The sequence below is a fragment of the Podospora pseudocomata genome (genome assembly GCF_035222375.1).
Source record: "Podospora pseudocomata strain CBS 415.72m chromosome 2 map unlocalized CBS415.72m_2, whole genome shotgun sequence".
Classification (NCBI taxonomy): domain Eukaryota; kingdom Fungi; phylum Ascomycota; class Sordariomycetes; order Sordariales; family Podosporaceae; genus Podospora; species Podospora pseudocomata.
The window spans coordinates 257,687-281,092 of record NW_026946365.1 but is presented as its reverse complement, the minus strand read 5'-3'; the positions used below and the strand labels follow the sequence as shown (position 1 = coordinate 281,092).

Below are 23,406 nucleotides of genomic sequence, written 5' to 3'. Positions count from 1 at the left end.
AACGAGGAGAATCCAATCCATCGTACATACCTACACACTACTTACTACCTTACATAGTGCTTCATTCCACCTGTTTAACATGCGCGCGCACACACACACACACACACACACACTCACACACACTCACACTCACACTCAACACAACACAGGACAACACAACACAATACAACACAACAGGCACAAGAGAAACAGACAACAGACAACACAGCTAACGCTGAGGATGAGAGAGACGAGAAGAAGTGACAAGGTTGGAGGAGAACCAAGCCCAATCCCAAGCCCAAGCCAAGTCTTCGCCAGACCTTGCCAGCTGATCACACATGCCGGGTGGTTCGAGCGCTCTTGTGGCGGCCTGTGACTGGCCGCAAGGCAGAGTTGCAGCCCCGCTCCCCCTCCTTGCCGGCTCCATCTAGGACAAGCCGCCGCCAGCCAATCATATAGCGCCATGGCCCTGCCACAAGGCTAATCCAGAGCCGAGTGGTCCTTTTCCAGTTCAGCACAGCCTTACTGTGTGTGAGAGGTGTGCGTGTGTGTGTCGCTCGCCCACCTATCCTATCCTATCCCATCCCACCCCCCGACGGTGCGGCCTCAAACCTCATTCTTCCTGCCCGCCTTTCTCCTCTCGCACCCACCACGCCGTCTGCTGTTGTCGCTGTTGTTGACGCTGTCGCCATCAATTCGTCTCTACTACCGCACCTTTGAACGCTGCCGAACCATTGGGCCCTTTGGTTGCTCCCCACCATCTCAGCTCTTGGTATCTCTCATTCTCTAGGACCACCGCAAAGGCGGCACACACATCGGATTGCCGTGTCTTTTGGGTCTCTGGCTGTTGCGCCTGGGCCCCGTGCTTTCGCCCAACAGTCGTCCTCGTGCACCACCACCATCACCACCACCACCATGGAGCCTTCTTCCAAACGCCGGAGGCTTGCCCCCAAAGTCGCCGATCCGCCCGTCCTGCCTCCTCACGCTCCGGCGTCCGTCCCGGTCCCGGTCCCGGTCCCGGCTCCAGCACCTCCACATACTCAGGCGCAGCCTCCACCACACAGTTTCCCCCCAGAACAGGTGCGTATCCCGTCGCCCTTGTTCACCTGCCCGCCGGAGCACTAACGGTGTCGACAGCTTCCGCCTCCTCACTATGCGCCCACCGAGTCTGTTGCGCCGCCACCCGAGCGGCACGAGTTCGAGGCTTTTGCTCGGCATCTCCAAGATGCCGCCATGCACATCCACCAGCAAACACTGAAGCCACAGCATACCAGTGTGTCGGTGCTCATGCTGCGATGGGAGGATGACACTTCGGTGGAGCAGGACCTGCTGGCGTTGGAAAAGGTGTTTATTGAGCGTTACAACTATCACACTGACAAGTGGGCAATCCCCACGGTTCCAAATCCAAGCATCAAGCTCGGTGTTCAGATGGCCTCGTTTCTGGACAATGCCCGCCCAGATCATCTCTTGATTATATATTATGCTGGCCATGGCTATGTTGGTTCCGACAACCAGCTGTACTGGGCCTGGTAGGTTATCAAAGGTCTCGATGCTGGGGTCTCGATGTGCTAATACTTTGCTCTAGCAATGCTCGTGAGGATGCTGCCAAGCTGAAGTGGGACGGTGTCCGGTGCCTGTTTGAGGATGCACAGTCCGAAATACTGCTCCTCCTTGACTCATGTGCCATCCCCAATGCGCCCATGGCTGGGAGCAACGTAGCCAAGCAAGCCATCGCGGCATACACCCCAGAGCAGACCCCCTTTGAGCCCGGCCCTCGCTCATTTACCGCCTCTCTGACCGACACACTTCACAAGCTGAGTCTCACGAATCGCCCTTTTAGTGCTCAACGATTATTCGAGGATCTTCGACAACAAAGACAGCATGAGAGCGCACAAGCTCTGGCCAGACTGGCCAACGGGGCCAGCAAGCAACCCGTGGCCCATGAAAGGATACCTGCTTTGTTTACGCTTACCCACACTAGGGGGCATGGAATCATTCTGGTACCTCTGGACCCCAAAGCCGCCCAGCTTCAGTCGCCTCCCCAGTCTGCAGACACGGATCTTCAGGGAACGTGGAAGTCCGGCCGTGAAGACCGGCCCTTGAGCTCTGAGGAGGTGATGGGCCTGACGTTTGACGAACCAAGAGTCTTGGTGTGTACCACGTTTGTTGGCGACGCGAGTCCCGACATGGCGTATTTTAATCAGTGGCTTCACAACACGCCTCCTGCAGCGTCAAAAATCAAGGTGGAAGGCATGTTCTTGGGCCCTCCCACGATGCTTCTCATATCCATGCCCAACAGCGTGTGGAATGTTGTTCAGCACGACAAGGTGTGCTGCTTCCTGGGCTCCATTGGGTCACATAATATGATCCACCTCTACGAGCGACTGGTAAATCAGGCTGCCAACGGTTCGCTGCAGCCAAAAGAGCTAGATGAGAACCGCACGGCGTTCGAAGCTCGCCCACCTGCAAAGGGTAGTCCATCCGCTACTCGGCGCGAGCAAGCTGTGGCTCAGTACGTCCCCATTCAGCAGGAAACACCGGGGCGTCAGGCGGATTCACGTTCACAACCGGCAGTGGTCAACGGGGGGGCGATATCAGCGCCACCTCCGGCACCCCAAGGCCAGCAGCCTTCCGCTGTCCCCCAGGAAGAGGTGGAGGAATCAGCTGAAATGAAAGAAGCGGCAGAGCAGCTCAAAGCACTGAGCCACGTCCGTCACGTTAGTGATGACGGCCTATCGGCCCACGATCCCTCAAACACACGAATAGGCGACAGCATCGCCGTGCGACATGCCGGCGATCCCGGATCGCCCCCAGCTGAAGTGGCTGGGCCAACGGCCGACGAGATCCAATATGCCCCCGAATATGGGACTCCTACCGCTAAGTCTAAAGCTCGGAGGCCCCTGCAGAAACAAACTCCCAAGCAGGATACCCTTTGTGACCTCTGCAGTCATGCACCTTTCAAGGATTCCTCGTCGCTCCGAAAGCATGTCGCTGCCGCCCACACAAGACCCTTTCCTTGTGCCTTCTCCTTCGCCGGCTGCCCGAGCACATTTGGCTCCAAAAATGAGTGGAAGAGGCACATCGCATCCCAGCATCTGTGTCTGCAGTATTATCGATGCTCTTCGTGTCCGCAGAGCAGTCCCGATGGCAAAGGCAACGAGTTCAACCGCAAGGACTTGTTCACGCAACATCTTCGGCGGATGCATGCTCCGTTCGCCATCAAAAAGTCCATCGCCAAGGGCGACAGCAAACTGCAGGTGGAATGGGAAACTCATGTCAAGGAGATGCAGGCCTCTTGTTTGGTGACGAGGAGGCAACCACCACAACGCTCGGCCTGTCCGAAACAAGACTGCCAAAGTGTTTTTGAAGGACCCGGGTCCTGGGATGAGTGGACCGAACACGTTGGCCGCCACATGGAAAAGGGTGAGGCCCAGCAAATGGGCGTTGACAGTCTACTGTCTGATTGGGCGCTGGAGGAAGGTATCATTGAACGACTGGAGGACGGGGAATACAAGCTTACAAGTGGGAATGGGAATGGAAACGGGGTTGCTGAGAGGGACTCCAACGGTCACGGCAACGGCAGCGGCAGCAGCAACAGCAATACCAACAACTCTTTTTTGGTAGATGGTGGGAAGAGGGAGGACGAAGACCCGTCCATCACTGTAGCGATAACGTTGCCAATGGCTGACGATATGGAGGTGGATTGAATGAGTTTTCTTTTTTCGCAAAAGTCGGTATGCAGGCGAAACTCGCAGCATCTTCTATTTCTGGAACGAATATCAAGACACCGCTTATGAAGGCATGTATAACAAGAAGTCGATTTGGTACATTTTGTTTTGTCCTAGGGTCCAGGGCAGGGTCGGAATACAAATCAAGGCTGGCATTGAGCGCAGGGATTTGGGGTCTTTTACTGTAGGAAGCCTTTGGGTTGTCCAGCACATCGGGCGGTGGGCTGACCTGTTGACGTCGAGCCCCCCTCCCCCCAACATGGAGTGTATTTACTGGAAGGGTCAAGGGGGTTTTATGGGATCATTTGAGCTGGCAGAGCTCGATCTTACTAGCGACGTAAATCCGTTGTCTACTATCCCTTCACCAGCACGGCAGTTTGTCTATTCAGGGACCACCACACAATAAAATTCCACGTCTTTCGGTCGCTATAAACATTTCCCTCTACATCCGCTCGATCCTGCTTTAGCTTCTCCATCAACCGCTGAACCAACTGGCCATCAGAGCGAACAACACCGCAGCAGGGCCACAACGAGATGAAGCTACCGCCGCCCTGCAGCAACTTGGCGCGGCCGGCCGGGATGGTGATGGACATGGCTCTAGCCGGGGCTTCTCCAGCCCGCATTCGGCCCTTTATGGCGTGCATGGCACAACGGTTTTCTTGTCGGGCCGGGGGATGGCTCCACCTCCAATCCTACCAGACTCGGGGGGACAAGCCAATCGAAGCAAATATGGTGCGGGGAGAAAGTTGGTCTGGGGATGAAGAATGGCTGTTGACCGTCGCTCACCATGTCATACTCCGTACCGGCCGGGGAAGAAGCGGGCCTTCTCGCTCCACCACACCTTGCCGGCCAGGTTGAAGACGTTGGGCAGAGCCGGTGAAGAGACTAGGTGCCAAGCTTCACCAACATCACATACTGCTGTATGTCGCTGGCTTGAGTTGTCAAACGGCCCTTTTGCCTTGCCATTCGGAGGTCTTGTCAAGACCGCGATGGACCTCCTCTGTCCACACTGCGGAATTTCTTCGTGACGGAGCGCACTGCGACTCCCTGCCATATGGTTAATCGACAGGGGAGAATGGAAGAATGGCGTAGATGGGATCGACAGCAGTGTCACCATGATCCGTGGTTGCCATGACCGAGCACCGCAGAACCAGAATGCGGGGTGGTGGGCTTGTGATATAGATGTGTGCATCCACATCCTCGCGGGGATAAATAGCGCTCCCAACCCCTTACTTGCCGTTCCAATGGTCAACCTCCTAGGTGCCGTTGTCCGTGTGAATATCCTACGTGCCAGAGGGACAACATGATCGGACCTCGTCTTCTGGGTCTCGGGCTGTTGGCCGGGCTCAGCTCGGCCGCCATCGCGCCCAGGGCTGTCGCTGTCGCTGTCGAACGCCCTTTGAGCGAGTGCCCTGGCTACAAAGCCTCCAACGTCAAGACCACCTCATCCAGGCTCACAGCCGACCTGTCACTGGCCGGTCGCGCGTGCAACACCTACGGAACGGACTTGGAGAAACTCCGTCTCGAGGTCACCTACGAGACTGGTAAGTGTCCTGCATCTCTTCAAACCTCCCGGCGCCCATCTCTCCCTCCCACTAACAGCCCGCCAGATAACCGCATCCACGTCAAGATTCAGGACACCAACGATGCTGTCTTCCAGGTCCCGGAATCTGTGTTTCCTCGTCCCAAGGGCTCTGGATCGAACGCTAAGCGGTCGGCGTTGGAGTTCAAGTACAAGACGAATCCCTTTTCGTTCTCAGTCGTCCGGCGCAAGACCGGTGAGGTTCTGTTTGACACTTCCGCCGCCCCTCTCGTCTTCGAGTCCCAGTACCTGCGCCTGAGAACCAAGCTTCCCAACAACCCCAACCTGTATGGCCTCGGTGAGCACTGGGATCCGTTCCGTCTCAATACCACCAACTACATCCGCACGATGTGGTCCCAGGACTCGTTTGCCACGCCTGAGGGGGCAAATTTGTATGGCAGCCATCCCGTGTACTACGAGCACAGGAAGACGGGCACTCACGGCGTCTTTTTCCTCAACTCCAACGGTATGGACATCAAGATCGACAAGGACAAATCAGGACAGTTCCTCGAGTACAACACCATCGGAGGCGTGTTTGACTTTTACTTCATGGCCGGCCCAACCCCGATCGACGTTGCGCGCCAGTATGCCGAGGTCGCGGGACTCCCCGCCATGATGCCGTACTGGGGTCTGGGTTACCACAACTGCAGGTATGGCTACCGTGACATCTATGAGGTCGCCGAGGTAGTATACAACTACAGCCAAGCCCAGATTCCCCTCGAGGTCATGTGGACAGATATCGACTACATGGACCAGAGAAGGGTGTTTTCCAACGACCCCGAGAGGTTCCCGATGCCCGTCTACCGAAGTCTTGTTGACCACCTCCACAAGAACCAGCAGAAATACATCGTGATGGTCGATCCCGCTGTCGGATACGCCGATTATCCTGCTTATCATCGTGGTGTCGAGGACAGCATCTTTCTCAAGCGCGACAACGGATCCGAGTATCTTGGTGTCGTCTGGCCAGGTGTCTCCGTCTTTCCTGACTGGTTCTCTACGAACATTACAACGTACTGGAACAACGAGTTTTCTCTGTTCTTCTCCAGAGACACCGGTGTCGATATCGACGGCCTCTGGATCGACATGAACGAGCCCTCCAATTTCCCCTGCTTCTTCCCCTGCAGCGATCCCTTCGCGGCTGCCGTCGGTTTCCCTCCCACCCCGCCACCTGTGCGCAGCCACTCCGAGCGCCCTCTCCCAGGCTGGCCGTGTGAATTCCAGCCAGAGGGCACCCAGTGCAAGCGCGATGAAGTGCCCCAGATCGCGGCTCCAGCTGCTCGGGATGTTGTCCCCCTCAGCAACCCCCACGCCGGTCCCGTGACCAAGTGGAAGGGTCTTCCCGGTCGCGACCTGTTGTTCCCCAAGTATTCCATCCACAACAAGGCCGCCTACATGGATTCGTGGAACGCTGACAAGGGCGGCATCTCCAACAAGACCGTGAACACAAACACCATTCACGAGAACGGCCTCGCCGAGTACGATGTCCACAACCTTTACGGCTCCATGATGTCAACCTTTTCCAGCGATGCCATGCTTGCCAGACGTCCCGGTCTTCGCCCCCTGGTCATCACTCGTTCCACCTTTGCCGGCGCCGGCGCTTCAGTCGGCAAGTGGCTGGGAGACAACGTTGCCGACTGGGCTGCATATCGCGGAACCATCCGAGCCATGATGGCATTTGCCGCTATCTACCAGGTTCCCATGGTCGGTGCTGATGTGTGCGGTTTCGCTGGCTCGACCACGGAGGAGCTCTGCGCCCGCTGGGCCACCCTTGGTGCCTTCGCTCCGTTCTACCGCAACCACAACGAGTACCCCCCTGCCATCTCGCAGGAGTTCTACCGCTGGGAGAGCGTTACCAAGGCCGCCCGCAAGGCCATTGATATCCGCTACCGCCTTCTCGATTACATCTATACCGCCATGCACAAGCAGACCGTTGACGGCACCCCCCTCATCAACCCCGTCTTCTACCTGTACCCCAACGACTCCAACACGTTCGGCCTTGAGAACCAGTACTTCTATGGCCCTGGCCTCCTCGTGGCACCTGTCACCCAGGAGGGCTCCACCAGCGTCGAGGTGTACCTCCCCAAGGATATATTCTATGATTTCTACACCCATAAGAAGATCCAGGGTCAAGGTCGCACCATCCGCCTCGCGAATCAAGGTCTGTCCGACATTCCCCTCTTCCTCCGGGGCGGTGTTATTGTTCCAGCCCGCGTCAAGTCGGCCATGACCACCACCGGGGTCCGTGAGCAGAACTTTGAGCTTCTCGTGCCCGTTGGTGCCGATGGCACTGCCACAGGTACTCTCTACCTTGATGACGGTGTTAGCGTCGAGCAGAAGGGCACTACCGAGATTACTTTCCGCTACGCCCGCGGTGTCTTGACGGCCAAGGGCAAGTTTGGGTTCCAGACCAAGGTCAAGATCACCAAGGTCACCGTCATTGGAGCTGGCAAGCGCAAGAGAGATGAGACGGTCGAGACGACGGTGGAGGTTGAGCAGCCGCTCACTGGGGAGTTTGAGATTACCGTTGGCGATTTGGATTAATTCAAGAATGGACTGACAGTCCAGGATGTACAATAAATTTGAATTGATAGAACAACATGTAACGTTACACACTTTTGACTTTCCTCGTTCAGTTTTGATTTAATGTCTTCCATTGGCGTTATGTGACGTCAATCATAATGAAATGTCATCTTGGGCAGGGGACACGCAATAACCCCCTGATGGGCAGGTTTATACAAACATCACACAACACCATCTCTTCAAACTCATAGCAGTGTATAAAGCTTATAAAAATGTCATGCTTATCCAGTTTGACATACAGTGCCCCTAACGAAACCATCAGCACTTTCATGCAACACCTGCACATCATCAGCCCACTGGACGATCCTCCTCATTCTCCTGCTTGCTCCGCTGGCTCCAGACAGGAGGCTCGTCCCGTCCCTCCTCCTCGGCCTTGTCTCCTTCTTCCTTGGTCTTGTGCACAGTGGTGGCCTTGTGCTCCGCAGGCGAGTAGACGGTGTACAAAATGAGCGGGTTAGGACCAGTATTGAGAAACTGGTGCTTGGTCCCCGCAGGCACGACGACCATGTCCCCGGCTTTGATATCCCGCTCCTCTCCTCCAACCTGTGCAAGACCTCTGCCTGAAGTGAAGGTGAGGATCTGATCCACCGTGTGAATCTGCCTCGGCTGTCGTTAGCACCCACTCACCCCGACCAAGACGGCACTGTGAGGTAATACATGCCTCTTCCCCTATGTCACCTCCTACCGGCACCGTCATGAGGACAACCTGCGAGTACAGTCCTGTCCAAAGCACACGACGAAACTCTCCTGATTCGGACGGCAACGCCGTCGTCATGTCAGGAAAGTACACCATCCTGTGCGCAGGTGGCTCTTCGTTGGGCTTTGGAAACGGCGGCATTTTGTTTCTTGTCGAACCCGATACGGGACGAACTGTATTCAGGGTAGGCCGGGGTGCGTGTATTTGACCGGATGAATGGTCGGCCGGGCGGACCGTGATACAATGAAGGCGGGCAGCTGCTGTGAACCAAGAGGATCTTAGATGTACGGGCGGCACAGTGAGCATTGTTCTTGTACAGCTTTGGTGGTATTTCCGGCCTTGAAAAAGTAAAAGGTCTTAGGTCTGAAATACACTAGGGCTTGATGCAATATCTGGAGAGATAGAATCATGGATGTCAAATCAATACGTCATCATTCAGCTGACGACACAGGCACGATATACACCCATCTCCCAACTCCAACATTTATCATCTTGGCGTTGAAATTGTTACACAGTCTCCATTTATACAAGCGCATATCCAAGAATAGCAAAACTCAGCCTTTAAAATCCAACTCCTCGTAGTATCTATAGATGCCGTTGGAATACTTCTGTCGCCGTGAGCTCTCCAAATAGCTTTCGATCCTTGGACGCTCCGCGACAGCTTTGTGAAGCGCAAAAACCTTCCCATGTTTGCCCTCACGCTCCAACTTGGTCGTTGCCTTGGGAAACATGAACATCAAACCGTCCAAGCACTGTGAAACACGCAACCGGGTCAGAAAACACGCGCAAAGCACGAGAACCAAATTCTTGTGGTGCAACGTACCTGGAACAGGACCAAGTCTGCGTATGTCAATTTTCCACCATAGAGCCACGGACCGTCGCCGCTGGCCTTTGAGTCCAACACACGTTGAAAATACCCCAAGAACTTGGGGAGCCTGTTTTTGACGTAGTCCTCGGCCTTTCTCTTGCTCTCATCCTTTTGGTCCTCATAGTACAGACCTGTGGCAATTGGGTGGTGGCAGTCATGGGGCTCGTTGCTCAAGCCATCAAGAGCTGTGAGGACAAGGCTGTTGATCCTGTACAGCCCATCAGGATCATTTTCCAGGTCGGTCACCAGCCCCAAACGAGGCCCCAAATACAAGAGAATATTGGGTGTCTGGCTGATGACGAGGTCTCCGTGCTGCAGAATCGGTGGTGCAAAGAGCGGGATGTTGGTTTCGTCCTTGGGTTGCTCACCACTGTTGTATGCAAGAACATCGTTTATGCCATCCTCGAGGTGGGCCGTGTCGACATACTCAGCACCGGCTTCTTCCAACGCTAGACGGATATGTTCTCCGCGGCCGGGAAGCCCAGGCCAGTAGATGAGACGGTATGGCACATCCTTGGAAGACTTTTGTCGCTTGGCTGGGGTTTCAGATGCCATTGTCACTGGCTAGGGGTCATGCTTCCGGCAAGATTGGATATTGCTGGAGAGATGGTGAGAGTGAGGTCAGGTTTGTTCTTCCACCGAGGGGATGAGAGCGGGGTGGCATGCTCGGGAAGAGTTGCGGCAAGGCGGTGCGGGGTCTTATTCCGAGATGTTTCTCAACTTGGTATGGTGACGTAATAAAAGGTGGACAACATCCACTGCAGTCCAAGTCCTTCCCTGTGCCGCTCGCTGAAACGCTTCACAATCCAGCAGTTACCGTCTTATGTATCAACTCCTGGCACTCGGCAGGATCCTCAAACACATGCCATAGCTCTCTGTTTTTCAGTTAGAAGTTACTCTCAGAATGCTTGTCCAAGATCAGCAGGCAATAGTCTTACCTGGGAAGGTCCTCAAAGGCTTTTTCAAACCTCTGCGGCTCATTCTTCTCGTGAATCCCCACAGCCGCAATATCTTCAACCTTGCGAATAAGGATCAGTTTTATCCAACCTGGAAACATCCTACATGCGTCTCCATAGGCCTCTGGGTCGCTTTGCGTCGAGTCTCCGATGAGAATCATCTTCCTTCGTGGGAGCCACCGATGGATTTTTTCAATTCGGTCAACCTTGTATTTCTCAGTACCAAGGGTAAGATTGGACAGCAGCCCCGAGATAGTCATAAGATTGGAATCCCTCAGGATAAGTTGTCCGTGCGGAAAGTAATCATCCCTGAACTTTCGAAGGAAGGGATACAGGTTGTAGGGAGAAGCGGAAAGGTAGAACCACGGTGCTGAGCTTGTCACCATGGTCTGGATGTAGGCATAAAGCTCGGGCATGCCTTGAATTGGTGTGGGTTGGGACTAGGCAGTGGTGAGTCTTTCCTAACTCTACCTCTTGGCGCTCTTCTCCGTTGATTGACTTACAACAAATGTCGAGCGTAGAATGCCCACTGGGCTGCTCGTCTGGGTGACCTTGATGGTGTCATCGACATCTGCCACATAATGTTTTGAGTCAGCTTCTCCCATGTTCCTGCAATTCCGAGTAGGCAATTGAAAATCACATACCTGAGATGACGGCCCATCCCTCAGGTTCCGCGTAAACAGTCTTCATTTCAAGCATTCCGGTGACACCCTGAGGGACGACAGCCTTGGACACGGTGACAGCCCCCTCTTGGCCATCTGTGACCTTCCTAACGTCGCTGCTGATGCCATTCCTCCCGCCTGGCCCTAGACGAATATCGATAGCGTTGTTGAACTTGAGGTTTACTTGTCTCCCGGGCAAAACCTCCATGACGAAGGGGGCAATACGTTTCTCGATGGTGGCTTCCTCCTTGTCTCCTTTGGACAAGCCAACCCTGGACGCGATGTCGCCCACGAGATCGACCAACTTGGGCGAGGCCTGGTGGTCAAAAGCGGCGGCGACAAACTCGGCATGCCAGTTCCCATTCTGGGCTCGAAAGGCAACATTGTCCAGCAGCCACACAATATCGTCCCTGCCTATTTGGGCAGGGAACGGGTTTCGAGAGCCAAGGTAAGAGAGGATTTTGGTGAGATTGCCCTGGTGTGTTTGGGACGCCGAAACGCCAAATGGGGCCAGCGACGACTCGACATCATCAAAACCACATTCGCTCCGCGTCCGCTTCTCAAAGCCAATAGACTGGGCCCGTGGAGTGCCAGCGGGAGTTCGCCGTGGGTGTGACATGAGGACAGAACGATGGATGATATGGGAGGGATGCTGGTGCTATTCAAAACAAGATGAGGGCGAGGAGAGAGCAGGCAGACAAAGTTGGAAGGGGCGACACACACACACACACGGGAAAAGAAGGGAAAGATACCTACCTATATATCCCACCCAACCGAAGTGAGTGTCCAAGTAAGTGCCTACCTGTCGATGATGCATGGTGCCAAGCAGGACAGGGCGGCATTGCTTGAGCTTTACTTGGCCTGGCCGCTTGGCAGTCGTTGCTGGCTGTCTCCTGGCTGTTCCCTGGCAATGTGCCTTGTCGTGTGCGGCAGCTGCCTGCGCCAGCGACACACGATGTCACCAGCCGTGGCCAAGTTGCAGCCCATACGACGTAATCGGGCAGCAGAAGGGGAAATCATGATTGTGCCAGCTGATTGGCTCACATGCAACCAGGGCCGCCTGGCTCTGTCATCCGGATTTGTGCCGCCACCCTGTGATGATGTGTGTTACCGTGTCATCTGCGCAGGTTCCCGTGATGGTGGTCTCTTCTGACAATCTGACGGAGACATGGAGGTAGGTCAAAATAGAGTTGCCGGCTCGGTGGGACGGCGCGCGCTCTCGTCAGCTAGACTGCATGTAACACAGTGCCGAGAAAGAATAAACAGCACCACAGAAAGCAAAAAGAATGCCAAGATCAACAATCTTTTGTTTGTGTCAAAAAAACATACAACACCGAGGATTCCCCAGTGGTCACCCACCTGAGTACTAGTTCAGCTCTCAGCTGCTTATCCAGGGGAGAGCGGACGGGATCCCGAGTTTTCAGCTGGATATGGTCGTATGTATTGTAGTTCCTGGAGAAAGTATCTAAATAACTTGAGGCCTGATCTATCTATGCTTCTGACTGTCAGTCAAAAACATGGTTATTCACCTTTCACGCCGATCAGCTGCGCAACCCTGTTCGAGGTCCTCGACAGCTCCATCAAACCTAGCGAGCGCCACCAGCGTGTGGCTTCCATCCTTCCTTGGTTGGCAATCTCTCCTCGGCAAACAAAGCACGCACATATTCTCATGGGACTTTGGTGTCGTCTCCAAAAACACAGAGCACAAGCGCAATCTCAGCACAGCTAATGCGATGCTGCAACGGTCCGTACAAGAGCCCTGGGTTGTCTTGCTTCTGCGCATCCATCCGACGCTTACGCAGAGAGGCAAAGTCCTCCGCTGTCATTGTTTTCCCGCCATCTGGGGAGGATGCCAATAGCCCCTCGACCGAATCCGGCTCTGCCTTCAGATGATCGCCTTGGGCAACATCGCGACGTGTAAGGGATATGTCGTGCTCTGCAACCCCAGGGAGCCCAATCTGATCCAAATCGAGCACCGGTTCGCCGCTGTCGTCCTGCTGTCCGGGCCTGCGCATGCCGAAAAAGGAGAAGAAGACTGCCCACGGATTCCGCATGAGATACCACAGCTTGCTCCATGAAGAGGCCGGTCTCTGCTGCTGACTTCCCGCTGCTGTCTGATGCTCGAGAAACACGGGGTTGCTGAGTACTAGGCGAAGTGTCGGGGACAGGCCGACCTTCTTCAGGGCTGCCGAAAGCTCTGCTTGGTGAAAGCTCCTGCCATCGCGGGGAAGATACCCGTGGTTTGCAAGGGCATTTAACAGTGGGCAAGGGCTGCCAATGTCGGTTGGCTTTGGTCGTGCGCATTGTCCCACTGCAACATCGTTTAACTCGGCAGCTGTTGACATGGACATGATGGTAGGCGAGGGGACTGTGTGTAACAGAATCGACAGCAAAGGTCTGAGGAAGATAAGGTGAGCTTGGCTGGGAATACCAGGGTGTGTGGAGTGAAGGATGAAAAGGCAGGCCTGGGGCTGTCACTTGAACATGCAAAGGTTGATAACCTGTCTAGAGCTCTGGATAGGGGCTATTGTTACAGTAATTAAGGTAGATACGGTGGTGGAAAGTAGCTCTGGTGGACAGCAGGGTGGCTGCCTGTGGTCAGCCGGAAGAAATGAAGCCACCCATCTGACATACATAGATACGTAGGCACCTAGACAACTACAATACCCAGGTACCTCCCTGATCCTCATGTCTTGGCAGGGCGCAGGAGAGAATGACAAAATCAAGCGCCAGGAGCAATGTCCACCTTGGGAAGTACTCGTGGGAACAATATCAAATCATTTGCCAAAATCGACCGAGTCTGAAACCAACAGCGAGAAACTCATGCACAATCAGAAAGGCCCAGCCTTCTATAGTAATATTCCCCTAGCACATGCATACAATTTGTTCAATGGTGGGAGCGCCGGGTTACGTTCCGGTCAGCCCTGATGCCCATCCCTTATCGCCATGTGTCTTCCGAACCCAACAAGTGCTTCATGTGTAGCATGGCTTGATGCAAGTTGCAGAACAGCTAGTCAAAGCAAGCCATATTTTGTCTAGTCACCGCACCCACCCGGTTCTAGGCTCAGCTGAAACTGACTGGGCTAATCTGGATTCGAGTTGAGCGCTCTCAGTTACTGCCCCCGCGACATTCATGATTCAGCTTGCTCGGCGAAAGTATTGGCTAGGCACTCGAGCAAATCGATAGGCAACCCTCAGCTCGGATTGCACTTCCTAACCTGGAAATCAGACATATGATGTTGGGACATGAAGTTAATGGTTGCAGCCCACATCCGTATCCATGGGGCGCGAAGCTGAAAACGTCTTGGATCTTGAAATGGGAAAGTATTGCTCTTGGGTCTGGAAGGGCCGGTAGCTGTAGACAACATGACTGCTCCAGTCAAAAAGAAAACCTGGACTCGCTGCTAAATATGCACGCTTCCTTACCTACCTACCTCTCTTATGGTTTTATTTCTTCCAAGGCGTCGTTTGTCTTCTTCGGTGATTCACAGATTATTAGCTAGCGATTGCTTCGCTGTTTGCTTGCCCATCTCACAAACATTTGGTCGTCCCCCAGGTATAACCGGGGCTACTGTCACTTTTCGGCCATGTCGTCCCACTCGGAAAGACCTCTGTTCTCTACTAACGGTCATACTGATGGAAATGGCAAAGCCGACGGCCAGAGAAACAGTCGTGTCAACCAAGGTGCGGCAAAGAAAACCAGCCAAATTCAACAAGAGCTGGAGCATCTGGACAAGTAGCTGGCAAGCCTGAGCACAACGGAATTGACAACTGGGTTTCACGGGGATACACTTATCGGTGTGAGTATTCTGTCGAACATGCCTGTAGCATGGAGTATCATGAAGTAAGCGTTAAGCCCTATATAGAACAAGGCGGGCTCAAAAGCTCGGTACCTTTGGCGATATACATAGAGTTCTCACCTTGAAGAACATTCCCGGAATCAAGAATGTCGTGGCCATGTTTCTAAAGCATGGGACCTTGGATATCAAAGCAGGAGCCCAGTTGATAGGCTTCATGTCCAACGACAGTGAGGCCAGGGCCAAGTTTATTGAGAGCCAAGTCAAGACCAAGTACGACCGCATACTCCATCCCCCCTTGACCTACCTAGGCGATGCTTTTAAGTACCATGCTGCCGATGGCAAGTTCAACAGCGCCCTGAACCCGCATCTCGGACAGGCAGGAGCCCCTTACGCCAAGACCGTGCCGTCCAAGACTCACCCACTCGGTGCCCTTCCCGATCCCGGTGACATTTTTGACCGACTTATGGCCAGAGGCAAGGAAGCACGGAACAGCTCTTCTGGACTTTCCAGCATGCTGATCTATCACGCCACCATTATCATACACGACATTTTTCGAACCAATGATGGCGACAAGAACATCTCGGACACATCTTCCTACCTCGATCTTTCCCCCCTCTATGGCTTCAACCAGGAGATGCAGCGTCAGGTGCGAGACGACAAGTACAGGCTTGGTCTACTCAAGCCTGACACATTCGCTGAGGATCGCCTGCTGCACGAGCCTCCTGGAGTGTGCATCATGCTTGTCATGTACAATCGCTATCACCATTACGCTGCCACCCAACTGCGCCTCATCAATGAAAACGGGCGCTTTTCAGTACCTGCGAAGTTCGAGGGCACCGAACACCAAGCAGCTGCCCGTGCGTTTGTCAAGGGACGTGACGATGATAGCCACTATCAGAGTGTCCTCGCCGAGTATGCAAAGGCCTACGACGAGTTTGTGGCCAACGGCAAAAGGACGGATGCAACTCCGAGGTTTGCAAAAGCCGTCAAGGCTTTGGAGACATACATCTATGAGCACGCTCCCTGCCAGAAGATAATTGAAGAGTTTTATGACGCGTATGACGCTGCATGGAAGAAGCTCGACGACGACCTTTTCAACACCGCGCGGTTGATCACATATGGCCTGTACATCCAGGTGTCGATCCATGACTACCTTCGGGCTCTGATGGGTTTCCACGCCTATGACACGATCTGCGCGTCCACGAGACTGCTGCAAAAACGACGACACGCGGGCTGGGAAATCAAGTAACAGTTGAATTCAACTTGCTTTATCGCTTCCATTGTGCCATTTCTGCCAGGGATGGACGATATGCTGAAGACTCCATGCGCGATATGTTCTTCATCAAAGACAACAAGTGGGACCCCGAAGAATATGACTCTTCCTGAGTTTGTCAACTTGATGCAGAAGTCGAAGGAGGCTCGCGGGAAGGCTCAAGAGCCTGAGCTTCCAGTTTGGGAGAGGGAGTTTGGCTTGAGGGAGGACAATGAACGCAACCCAGCAGGAAAGAAGGTCTTCAAGCGCAACAGCTTGACCGGGTTATTTGATGATCAAGAGATGGTTGACGAGCTGCTGGACTCGATGGATGACCCAATTGGTAAGTTTGCTGTCCATGTTGCAAACCAGACAGCTATGCTAACGATCCCGGTAATATTTCAGCCAACTTTGGACCCAACAATGTGCCACGATGCCTCAGGGCCGTCGAGATAATGGGTATTCATCAGGCGCGCAAATGGGGTGTGGGCACTTTGAATGATTTCCGTGAATTCTTCGGGCTCAAGCGTCACGACACCTTTGAGAGCATTTGCAAGAGCCCTGCTGTTCAGAAGGCGCTGTGCGACTTGTATGAGCACCCTGACAAAGTCGAGCTTTATCCTGGTGTCTTTTGCAAGTCTGACAGCGCGATGAATGGGGATCCGGGACCGAGAGACGTTGACTCAGCGTTGTGGGCTGCCATCTTCTCCGACGCAATCACGCTGGTCAGATCCGATCGGTTCTACACGGTGGACTTGAACACAGACTCTCTTACTTCGTAGGGAATGATAGAAGTTACGCCGGACAACGGCGTTCTCAAAAGCTCTGTTTTCCATACAGCTTCTCCAGCGCGCTTTTCCCGACTGGTTTCCAGCTGATTCGATCCGGATTTTCCATCCATTTTACACCTCGGGGAAGAATGCCCAACTCGCACAAGAACAAGGATATGGTAGACAGTTCCGCATGAACCTCCAGACAGCCGAGGCAGGTGAGAGGAACTGGCTTGGCATTCCTAAGCAGATCAAGTACACCTTCGACACCAAACCATCGGAGCCCCGAAAGCCCTCCAAACCAGTATATCTGAAGGATGCACTGCGAATCAGATCGCTCTTCCAAGATCAGTCCAATGTCATCGGTCATCTTGTGCGGTTGGACACTCTGGATCTTCCACCTGAGATGGTGGCGGTGTTATGCCCACGCCAGCCGTCTCTAAAGGCCTCGACCGAGGAGCATTTTGAACAGAACCCAGACGATTCTGCAGCTCTCACTGAGTACTCCACAAACCTCATGAGGGGGATCATCAGGCGTGAGTCTGCTGCTATGGACCCCTTAGAGGGCAGGAAAATATATTCTTTGGATGTTACGCGAGATTATGCAATTCCAGCCGTAACCAGATACGTCGCCGATTTCCTGGGGTTGGGCCACATGGTCAGAAGCGAAGCCAACCCCTTGGTAAAATATTCCGAGAACGATCTCTACCAACACATTACAAACTGCCAAGTATACCTCTCATACAATGCAGACGAGACAAGATTGCTGAAGCGGCGTTTAGCTTTCAAAAGGTCCATGAGATTTCTGTACAGGCTGGTGTTGGAAGAAGGCATCATAGTGGAAGCGAACAAGAGCATGATCATAAGGAAGATTTCTTCTTTCAGACGATGGCTCTTTGGAAGTCACAGGGATCACACCAACCCAATGACAACACTGGGGCTTACTGTTGCAACACACATACTGACAAATGAGCCTGAGCTGGGCAAAGCCGCTGGCATATTTCTGCTCGTGGGTCTTGATAGCGCTTACACCTCCCTGTTGGCATTTACTTCTGTTCTCAGCATGTTCCTCGATGATCTATACGATCTGAGAGCAGAGCTTGAGCGGAGGGAAGTAGAGCCTGCCGGCCAAACCATTTGCGACTGGCTCAAGATCCAGGAGCTTGCAGTATCCAATGGCAGTGATAACGATGACGAGGCACTCAGGACTCTGGTTCTCAACGCCCAGCGATCCAGCGTAAAGCTACCAGCCGTTCGCGTCGCCACTGGGAATATCCAAGTCAAGTTAGGGGATCGCGAGGGGACTGTTCTCAGCCTTCAGCCGGATGACACTATTATTTGTGACATTGTGAGTTATCGACAAAACTGAAATGATAACAGCTACCTGGAAGTTTTTGACTGACATGTTGTATTCTAACACCACGCAAACAAAGTCAAAACAAATGACGTTCATACAGCCTCGAGCAAAAAGACAGCATCTTGCTGGGACGCCGAGCTCCCCACCTACCAATCCAACTTTTCGCATCAATTTGCCACCTACCAGCCCAAACATGTGGCAGTTCTAGGCTTGGTTACCATGATCAAAGTATTGGCACAACTCAAAAACCTACGCCTTGGACATGACACGCAAGGCAAGCTCAAGAGGATCAAGCTCGACTCCTCGTACGAAGGATTCTCTAATTTTATGGCCCCACAGCGCGTAAAAAGTATCAAGGCTGCTGTGGAGCAGAAAACCGTCGAGATTGAGACACTGCTTCAGGAGCTGTCACATGCCCACCCCGAAGAGAGATTGGAAAAAGAGAAGTCGCTGGTGAAAGAAAGGTCAAGGGTCAAAGGAGTATATGACAGTGACCGAATCTTGAAGCCGGCCACAGACATGTATGTTACGCCCCAAGCGTAATACTCCCGTACAGGAACCACTGGGTGGTACCCGAGGTGCTGGACACCTCAGCCAATCATTGGGCCAGGGATGGAAAGACCCATAAGCCCCCATACGACAAATCAGGAGGTGCTCAGTCTGATCAGTGGCCAAGACCACTGAGCACACTGAGCACATCGATCATGAAAGGTTGCTCAGTCTGCTCAGCCGCCAAGACCACTGAGCACACTGAGCAAGGTACAAAGATACTTCAGAAACATATGTAGATAGCTTCACATAAATAGGGGGGAGTGCCCGGCGCTCCCCATGTCGAGGAATCTGATTCCTCATGCAAGCAATCAAGTTCATTTGTCTACAATCTACTTTCAGTAGCTCTTTGTTAGAACAACCTGTTGTTGACAGTGAACCCATGTCTGAGACGCTTGCCACAACCTTCGATTATCCTGTCATATTCACCTCTGGCGTACTGCCTTGCAGTCTGTATCCACTCCCGGTGCAGGTTGTAACAGACAGACCAATAAAATCGGGACCGAGGACCGTAGCGGGGCTTACGATCCACGGTCCTTAGGTCTATGTATACGGAAGAACTAGCTAGTGTAGATTGTAACGGCATACGGCTACAGGGTTAGGGTTAGGACAGGAATACAGGGTCAGGGCTGAGGATGAGGGCTGCGGCCAATGGGAGCAAAGGGAAGCACAGGCCACGTGGGGCAGGCAAGGCAGGGTAAGGATATCTTGCAGAGCAAGCAGGGCCACACACACTTACTTTTCCTTTTCCTCATCTTTCGATTACTTTAGCTACGGAATAATATTGGCCTTGACCTATTTCAGCCTCAGCTTCGTGACAATCGAAAGATCAAAACCACTATAGCCTGGGAAGGTTGAAATATCCCAAGGATACGACAATTTCGACGAATTGATCGACAGACAAGCGCGCGCCACCCTGGTCGCTGCGACAGCCAAGAACGGCTAGACCTGCGCGGTTTACGACAAACCTGCGGCAACCCACTTGCGCGGTCCCAATCCCGGTCGACCTGCAGCATACCGATTGAGCGCATCGCCCGGACGAATCGACGATTCTAGCCATGGCTCACCCCACGAAGGGTCCCTCCGATGAGGACCGCGAGAAATCCCGGAAGTCAGTCCGGTTCTCCTGGATGCCTTGCACTGGCATCTCCCCAAGACCAAGAAGACCAAGACGGCGGTCAGCAAGAAGACCGCTCGCGTGTCGGAAGTCTTCCTCAGCGGCCCGACCCACGAGGAGTCGGCCACCCTGGGCGCGACCGTGGTCGACGCCGCCGGCAACGAGATCGGGATCCCCCCGACCGAAGTGTCCTACGAGGTGTTCTGCGACAAGGTGTCCCAGAGATTGGACGACCTCCGCTACCACACATCCCCCGAAGAACTCGACCAAGACCAAGTTGAGCGGGTCCGCTCGCTTGCCGATTGGTACGCCACCCCCGCCGGCCCGACAGTGCCCTTTGCACCCCTTTGCGAGACCGACGGCAGACACCCGATCGAGTTCAAGGGCGTCCTCTACGAGCACGAATGGATGGATCTTTGCATCAACCACCCCACGAGATGTGGCAGGAATTCAAGGTTCGAGCGCTGATCTGCACCGCGTTGTTGGGACAAGTGCGCGACCTCCATCATCACCTCACTTCCCTCGACCGCAACCTCCAGATTGTCCACGATTGGGTCCCCGCTCTCCACCAACAGAAAGCGACGTCCACCGACGAGCGGGTCACTACCATGCGGGACGCTTTGGCCGCCCGTGACGATGCCCTCGAGTCCAAGGAGAGGGAGGTCGAGGACCTGAAGGAGGCTCTCTCGGAGAAAGAGATGCAGTGTAGAGACGTGGAGGACAACATGGAGTTGACGGAGGAGCGCCTTGAGAGTGCTCGCAAGGAATTGACGGAAGTCGTGGCCGAGAATCAGGAAGCCCGGGAGGCCTCTGTGTATTTAGCCGGCCAGAATTATAAGTTGAACCAGAAAATTGAAGAGCTGCAGAAACAGCTTGCTCAGGCTCGCAAGCCGCGTTCAGAGTCCAGTCAGTTCTTGCGGTCTTCTCCCCCTCCCAGGACTGAAGATCGCCCCGCCTCTCTCACCTCCAGAGAGACGCGTTTTGACAGCTTCAGCATCAACGAGGATGACGCCGCCGAGAAGGGTAGGAAGAGCACGAAGCTGCCTGACCCTCCTATCTTCACCAACGGTAAGGACTCCCCTCGTTCGAGGTCTGGCGTCGCGCCATGTGTAACAAGGTGGTGGTCAATCGTGATCACTTCGCCAGCGATCGCGCTCTGCTGGCCTACATCGAGGGCCGTATTGGCGGCAAGGCCGCTGACGCCCTGGCTCCCTACCTGCGCGACGGTCACCCCTGATCAGATCGTCCATCCCGATAAGTTGATGCAGCACCTGTGGCACGAGTACAATGACCACAACTGCAAGGAGAAGGCTCTCACCGACTTCAACAACCTCAAGCTCGACAAGGCTTCCAAGTTCGCCGCCTTCAAGAATGACTTCGTGCGTCTGGCTGGAGAAATCGGTCGCTCCAAGTCAGAATGGAAGCAAGAGTTCCGCCGCCGTCTGCCGGGCTCATTCCAGAAAGCCTTGGCTGCTCAGTACGTCAACCCCGCGGTCACCTTCGAAGACTTCACGCGACTGGCTGCCGAGATTGCCATGATCGAAGAAACCGTCGACGCGATGGAGAAGAAGAAAGAAGACTCAGGCAACGCCCGCGGTAGTCGGGGCGGTCAGCGCAACAATTTCAACAGCGGTAAGAGCAAGTCGTCCGGTGGGCAGTCCAACCAAGGCCCCAAGCCAGAGCACAAGTTGTCCAGGGAGGAGGTCCGTAAGCGCTACGAGGCCGGCGAGTGCTTCATCTGTGGCGAGACGGGACACAGGAGCAGGCAGTGCCCCAAGGCGAATGAGAAGAAGCCGAGGGGGTAGCGACAAGGACCGTGAAGCGCGCATCGCCAATCTGCAGAAGACTTGGGCCAAGGACGACGAAGAGGGCGAGACCCCGACTCCCCCAAGGGCCCCGAAGGCCGGTAAACCCAAGAAGCCAGCTTCCAACAAGGCGAAGTTGGACGAAAGCGATGACTCCTCCTCCGGGGAGGAAAACTAGACACCCTGGAGAGATGTGACTCCCTTCCAGGGGACTTGTCGACCATGATGGCAGTGGGTAGAGTAAAGCCTCCGGACTTGCTGGAGGAGAGGCTGGGAGGAAAACCATTCGTAATACCAATTTCCATAGGTAACCATGAGACTTCTTTAACTACTGCTGACGCTCTGGTCGACACGGGAGCAAACGGAGATGTGTTTATTAGCGTAACATTCGCAAAGAAACTCAAGAAGAAAATGGCGCTGAATAGAATCGAAGACTTCGCGCCACGGCCGGTCGGAGGATTCGACGGAGTACCATCACAGATTATCGATGTAGCACTACGGCACGAGTTGTCGGTGCAAGGAAGGACATTCTTGCAACAGCCCATGCTGGTCATCGACGCCCAGCACGACATCATCCTGGGAAAGAGGTTCTTCGAACGACACGACATCATGATCGATTGTGTTCGCAGGAGGTTGCTGTTCCCGGAGAACATGCCACCAGAGAAGAAGCGTCGTTCCAAGGATAGGAAGAGGCACAAGAAAGAGAAAGATACGCTGCTGGATGCCGTAGAGGCATGGCTGGAACAGGAGGACCGGCATCGACGCAACGGAGTGTTGATCAGGGAAAGGCTAGCAGAGTTGAGGAAACTGAAGGACCAGCCAGCCAAGACGGTCAAACCATTGCAGATTGGAAGACAACAAGCCGATCGCTCATCGAGGGAAGAGGCGAAGATGGAGCGCGCTCTGGCCGGAGAGGTATGGACACCACCCGGTGGAAGGAAGAAGAAGGTTGTCGCCTTCACGGGTCGGCCGGAAATGTGCGAATCCTTTGACATCGGGGCCATCGAAGAGGTCATCTACGATAAGATGTCTCGGAACGGGAAATGGGAGACAGGGTTCGTGACGATGGATGAGTTGGACGCTGTGATTGAGTACAAGAGGATCGAGGAGGACAAGGCTGCGAACGGGATGGAGAAGGATGGAGAGGAGTTGCGGCAGCAGGTGTTGAGGGAGCTGCCCAAGTGCTACCACCAGTATCTCGACGTGTTCAGCAAGACCGAGTCCGACGAGCTACCCCCATACCGACATAATATCGACCATAAAATCGAGCTACTCCCCAACGAGAGACCGGAGAATATTGGGTATAGTCTATTGTACAAGATGTCGGCCGAAGAACTGGAAGCCAGCCGCGAATATGTGATAAAGATGCTGCAGAAAGGTTGGATCGTACCGAGCGGGGAGCCATGGGCATCCCCCATCCTGTTTGTGCGAAAAGCAAACGGGTCCTTGAGGTTCTGTGTGGACTACCGCAAGTTGAACGCAAAGACCATCAAGGACTGTTACCCGCTCCCGTTGATCGACGAAACGATGGCGCGGATTTCCAAGGCGAAGATCTTTTCGAAGGTTGATATACGACAGGCCTTTAACCGTGTGAGGATGGACCCGGAGAGCGAGGCACTGACGGCCTTCCGGACGAGGCAAAGGTGCGTTCAAGTACAAGGTGTTACCATTTGGCCTTTGTAACGGCCCGGCCACCTTTCAAAG

The 23,406-nt window shown here is 54.1% G+C and overlaps 8 protein-coding genes across 8 annotated transcripts; 4 read left to right on the top strand and 4 right to left on the bottom strand.

Moving 5' to 3' along the window:
- Positions 1 to 894: 894 nt before the first annotated feature.
- QC762_200070 (uncharacterized protein) lies at positions 895 to 3,686 on the top strand (the record flags this gene model as incomplete). The annotated part of the gene is made up of 3 exons (XM_062886889.1): positions 895 to 1,059; positions 1,117 to 1,496; positions 1,565 to 3,686. The coding sequence occupies 3 exons, from the start codon at positions 895 to 897 to the stop codon at positions 3,684 to 3,686; spliced, it is 2,667 nt and encodes an 888-aa protein (XP_062746644.1).
- Positions 3,687 to 5,010: 1,324 nt separating this feature from the next.
- Positions 5,011 to 7,920, top strand: QC762_200060 (uncharacterized protein; the record flags this gene model as incomplete). The annotated part of the gene is made up of 2 exons (XM_062886888.1): positions 5,011 to 5,251; positions 5,318 to 7,920. 2 exons carry the CDS (start codon positions 5,011 to 5,013, stop codon positions 7,828 to 7,830), a joined length of 2,754 nt encoding a protein of 917 aa, XP_062746643.1. The 3' UTR covers positions 7,831 to 7,920.
- Positions 7,921 to 8,047: 127 nt separating this feature from the next.
- Positions 8,048 to 8,872, bottom strand: QC762_200050 (uncharacterized protein; the record flags this gene model as incomplete). The annotated part of the gene is made up of 2 exons (XM_062886887.1): positions 8,048 to 8,466; positions 8,514 to 8,872. The coding sequence occupies 2 exons, from the start codon at positions 8,870 to 8,872 to the stop codon at positions 8,091 to 8,093; spliced, it is 735 nt and encodes a 244-aa protein (XP_062746642.1). The 3' UTR covers positions 8,048 to 8,090.
- Positions 8,873 to 9,120: 248 nt separating this feature from the next.
- QC762_200040 (uncharacterized protein) lies at positions 9,121 to 9,989 on the bottom strand (the record flags this gene model as incomplete). The annotated part of the gene is made up of 2 exons (XM_062886886.1): positions 9,121 to 9,318; positions 9,390 to 9,989. The coding sequence occupies 2 exons, from the start codon at positions 9,987 to 9,989 to the stop codon at positions 9,121 to 9,123; spliced, it is 798 nt and encodes a 265-aa protein (XP_062746641.1).
- A 244-nt stretch (positions 9,990 to 10,233) lies between these two features.
- QC762_200030 (uncharacterized protein) lies at positions 10,234 to 12,229 on the bottom strand (the record flags this gene model as incomplete). The annotated part of the gene is made up of 4 exons (XM_062886885.1): positions 11,035 to 12,229; positions 10,894 to 10,961; positions 10,373 to 10,830; positions 10,234 to 10,309 (listed from the first exon to the last, which is right to left on the bottom strand). Exons 1-4 carry the CDS (start codon positions 11,669 to 11,671, stop codon positions 10,234 to 10,236), a joined length of 1,239 nt encoding a protein of 412 aa, XP_062746640.1. The 5' UTR covers positions 11,672 to 12,229.
- A 490-nt stretch (positions 12,230 to 12,719) lies between these two features.
- On the bottom strand, positions 12,720 to 13,403 carry QC762_200010 (uncharacterized protein; the record flags this gene model as incomplete). Its single annotated transcript, XM_062886884.1, has 1 exon — positions 12,720 to 13,403. The coding sequence occupies one exon, from the start codon at positions 13,401 to 13,403 to the stop codon at positions 12,720 to 12,722; it is 684 nt and encodes a 227-aa protein (XP_062746639.1).
- A 1,583-nt stretch (positions 13,404 to 14,986) lies between these two features.
- QC762_0030400 (uncharacterized protein) lies at positions 14,987 to 16,886 on the top strand (the record flags this gene model as incomplete). Its single annotated transcript, XM_062883226.1, has 2 exons — positions 14,987 to 16,447; positions 16,510 to 16,886. Exons 1-2 carry the CDS (start codon positions 16,153 to 16,155, stop codon positions 16,884 to 16,886), a joined length of 672 nt encoding a protein of 223 aa, XP_062746638.1. The 5' UTR covers positions 14,987 to 16,152.
- Positions 16,887 to 17,067: 181 nt separating this feature from the next.
- On the top strand, positions 17,068 to 18,774 carry QC762_0030390 (uncharacterized protein; the record flags this gene model as incomplete). The annotated part of the gene is made up of 2 exons (XM_062883225.1): positions 17,068 to 18,222; positions 18,346 to 18,774. 2 exons carry the CDS (start codon positions 17,068 to 17,070, stop codon positions 18,772 to 18,774), a joined length of 1,584 nt encoding a protein of 527 aa, XP_062746637.1.
- Positions 18,775 to 23,406: the final 4,632 nt, after the last annotated feature.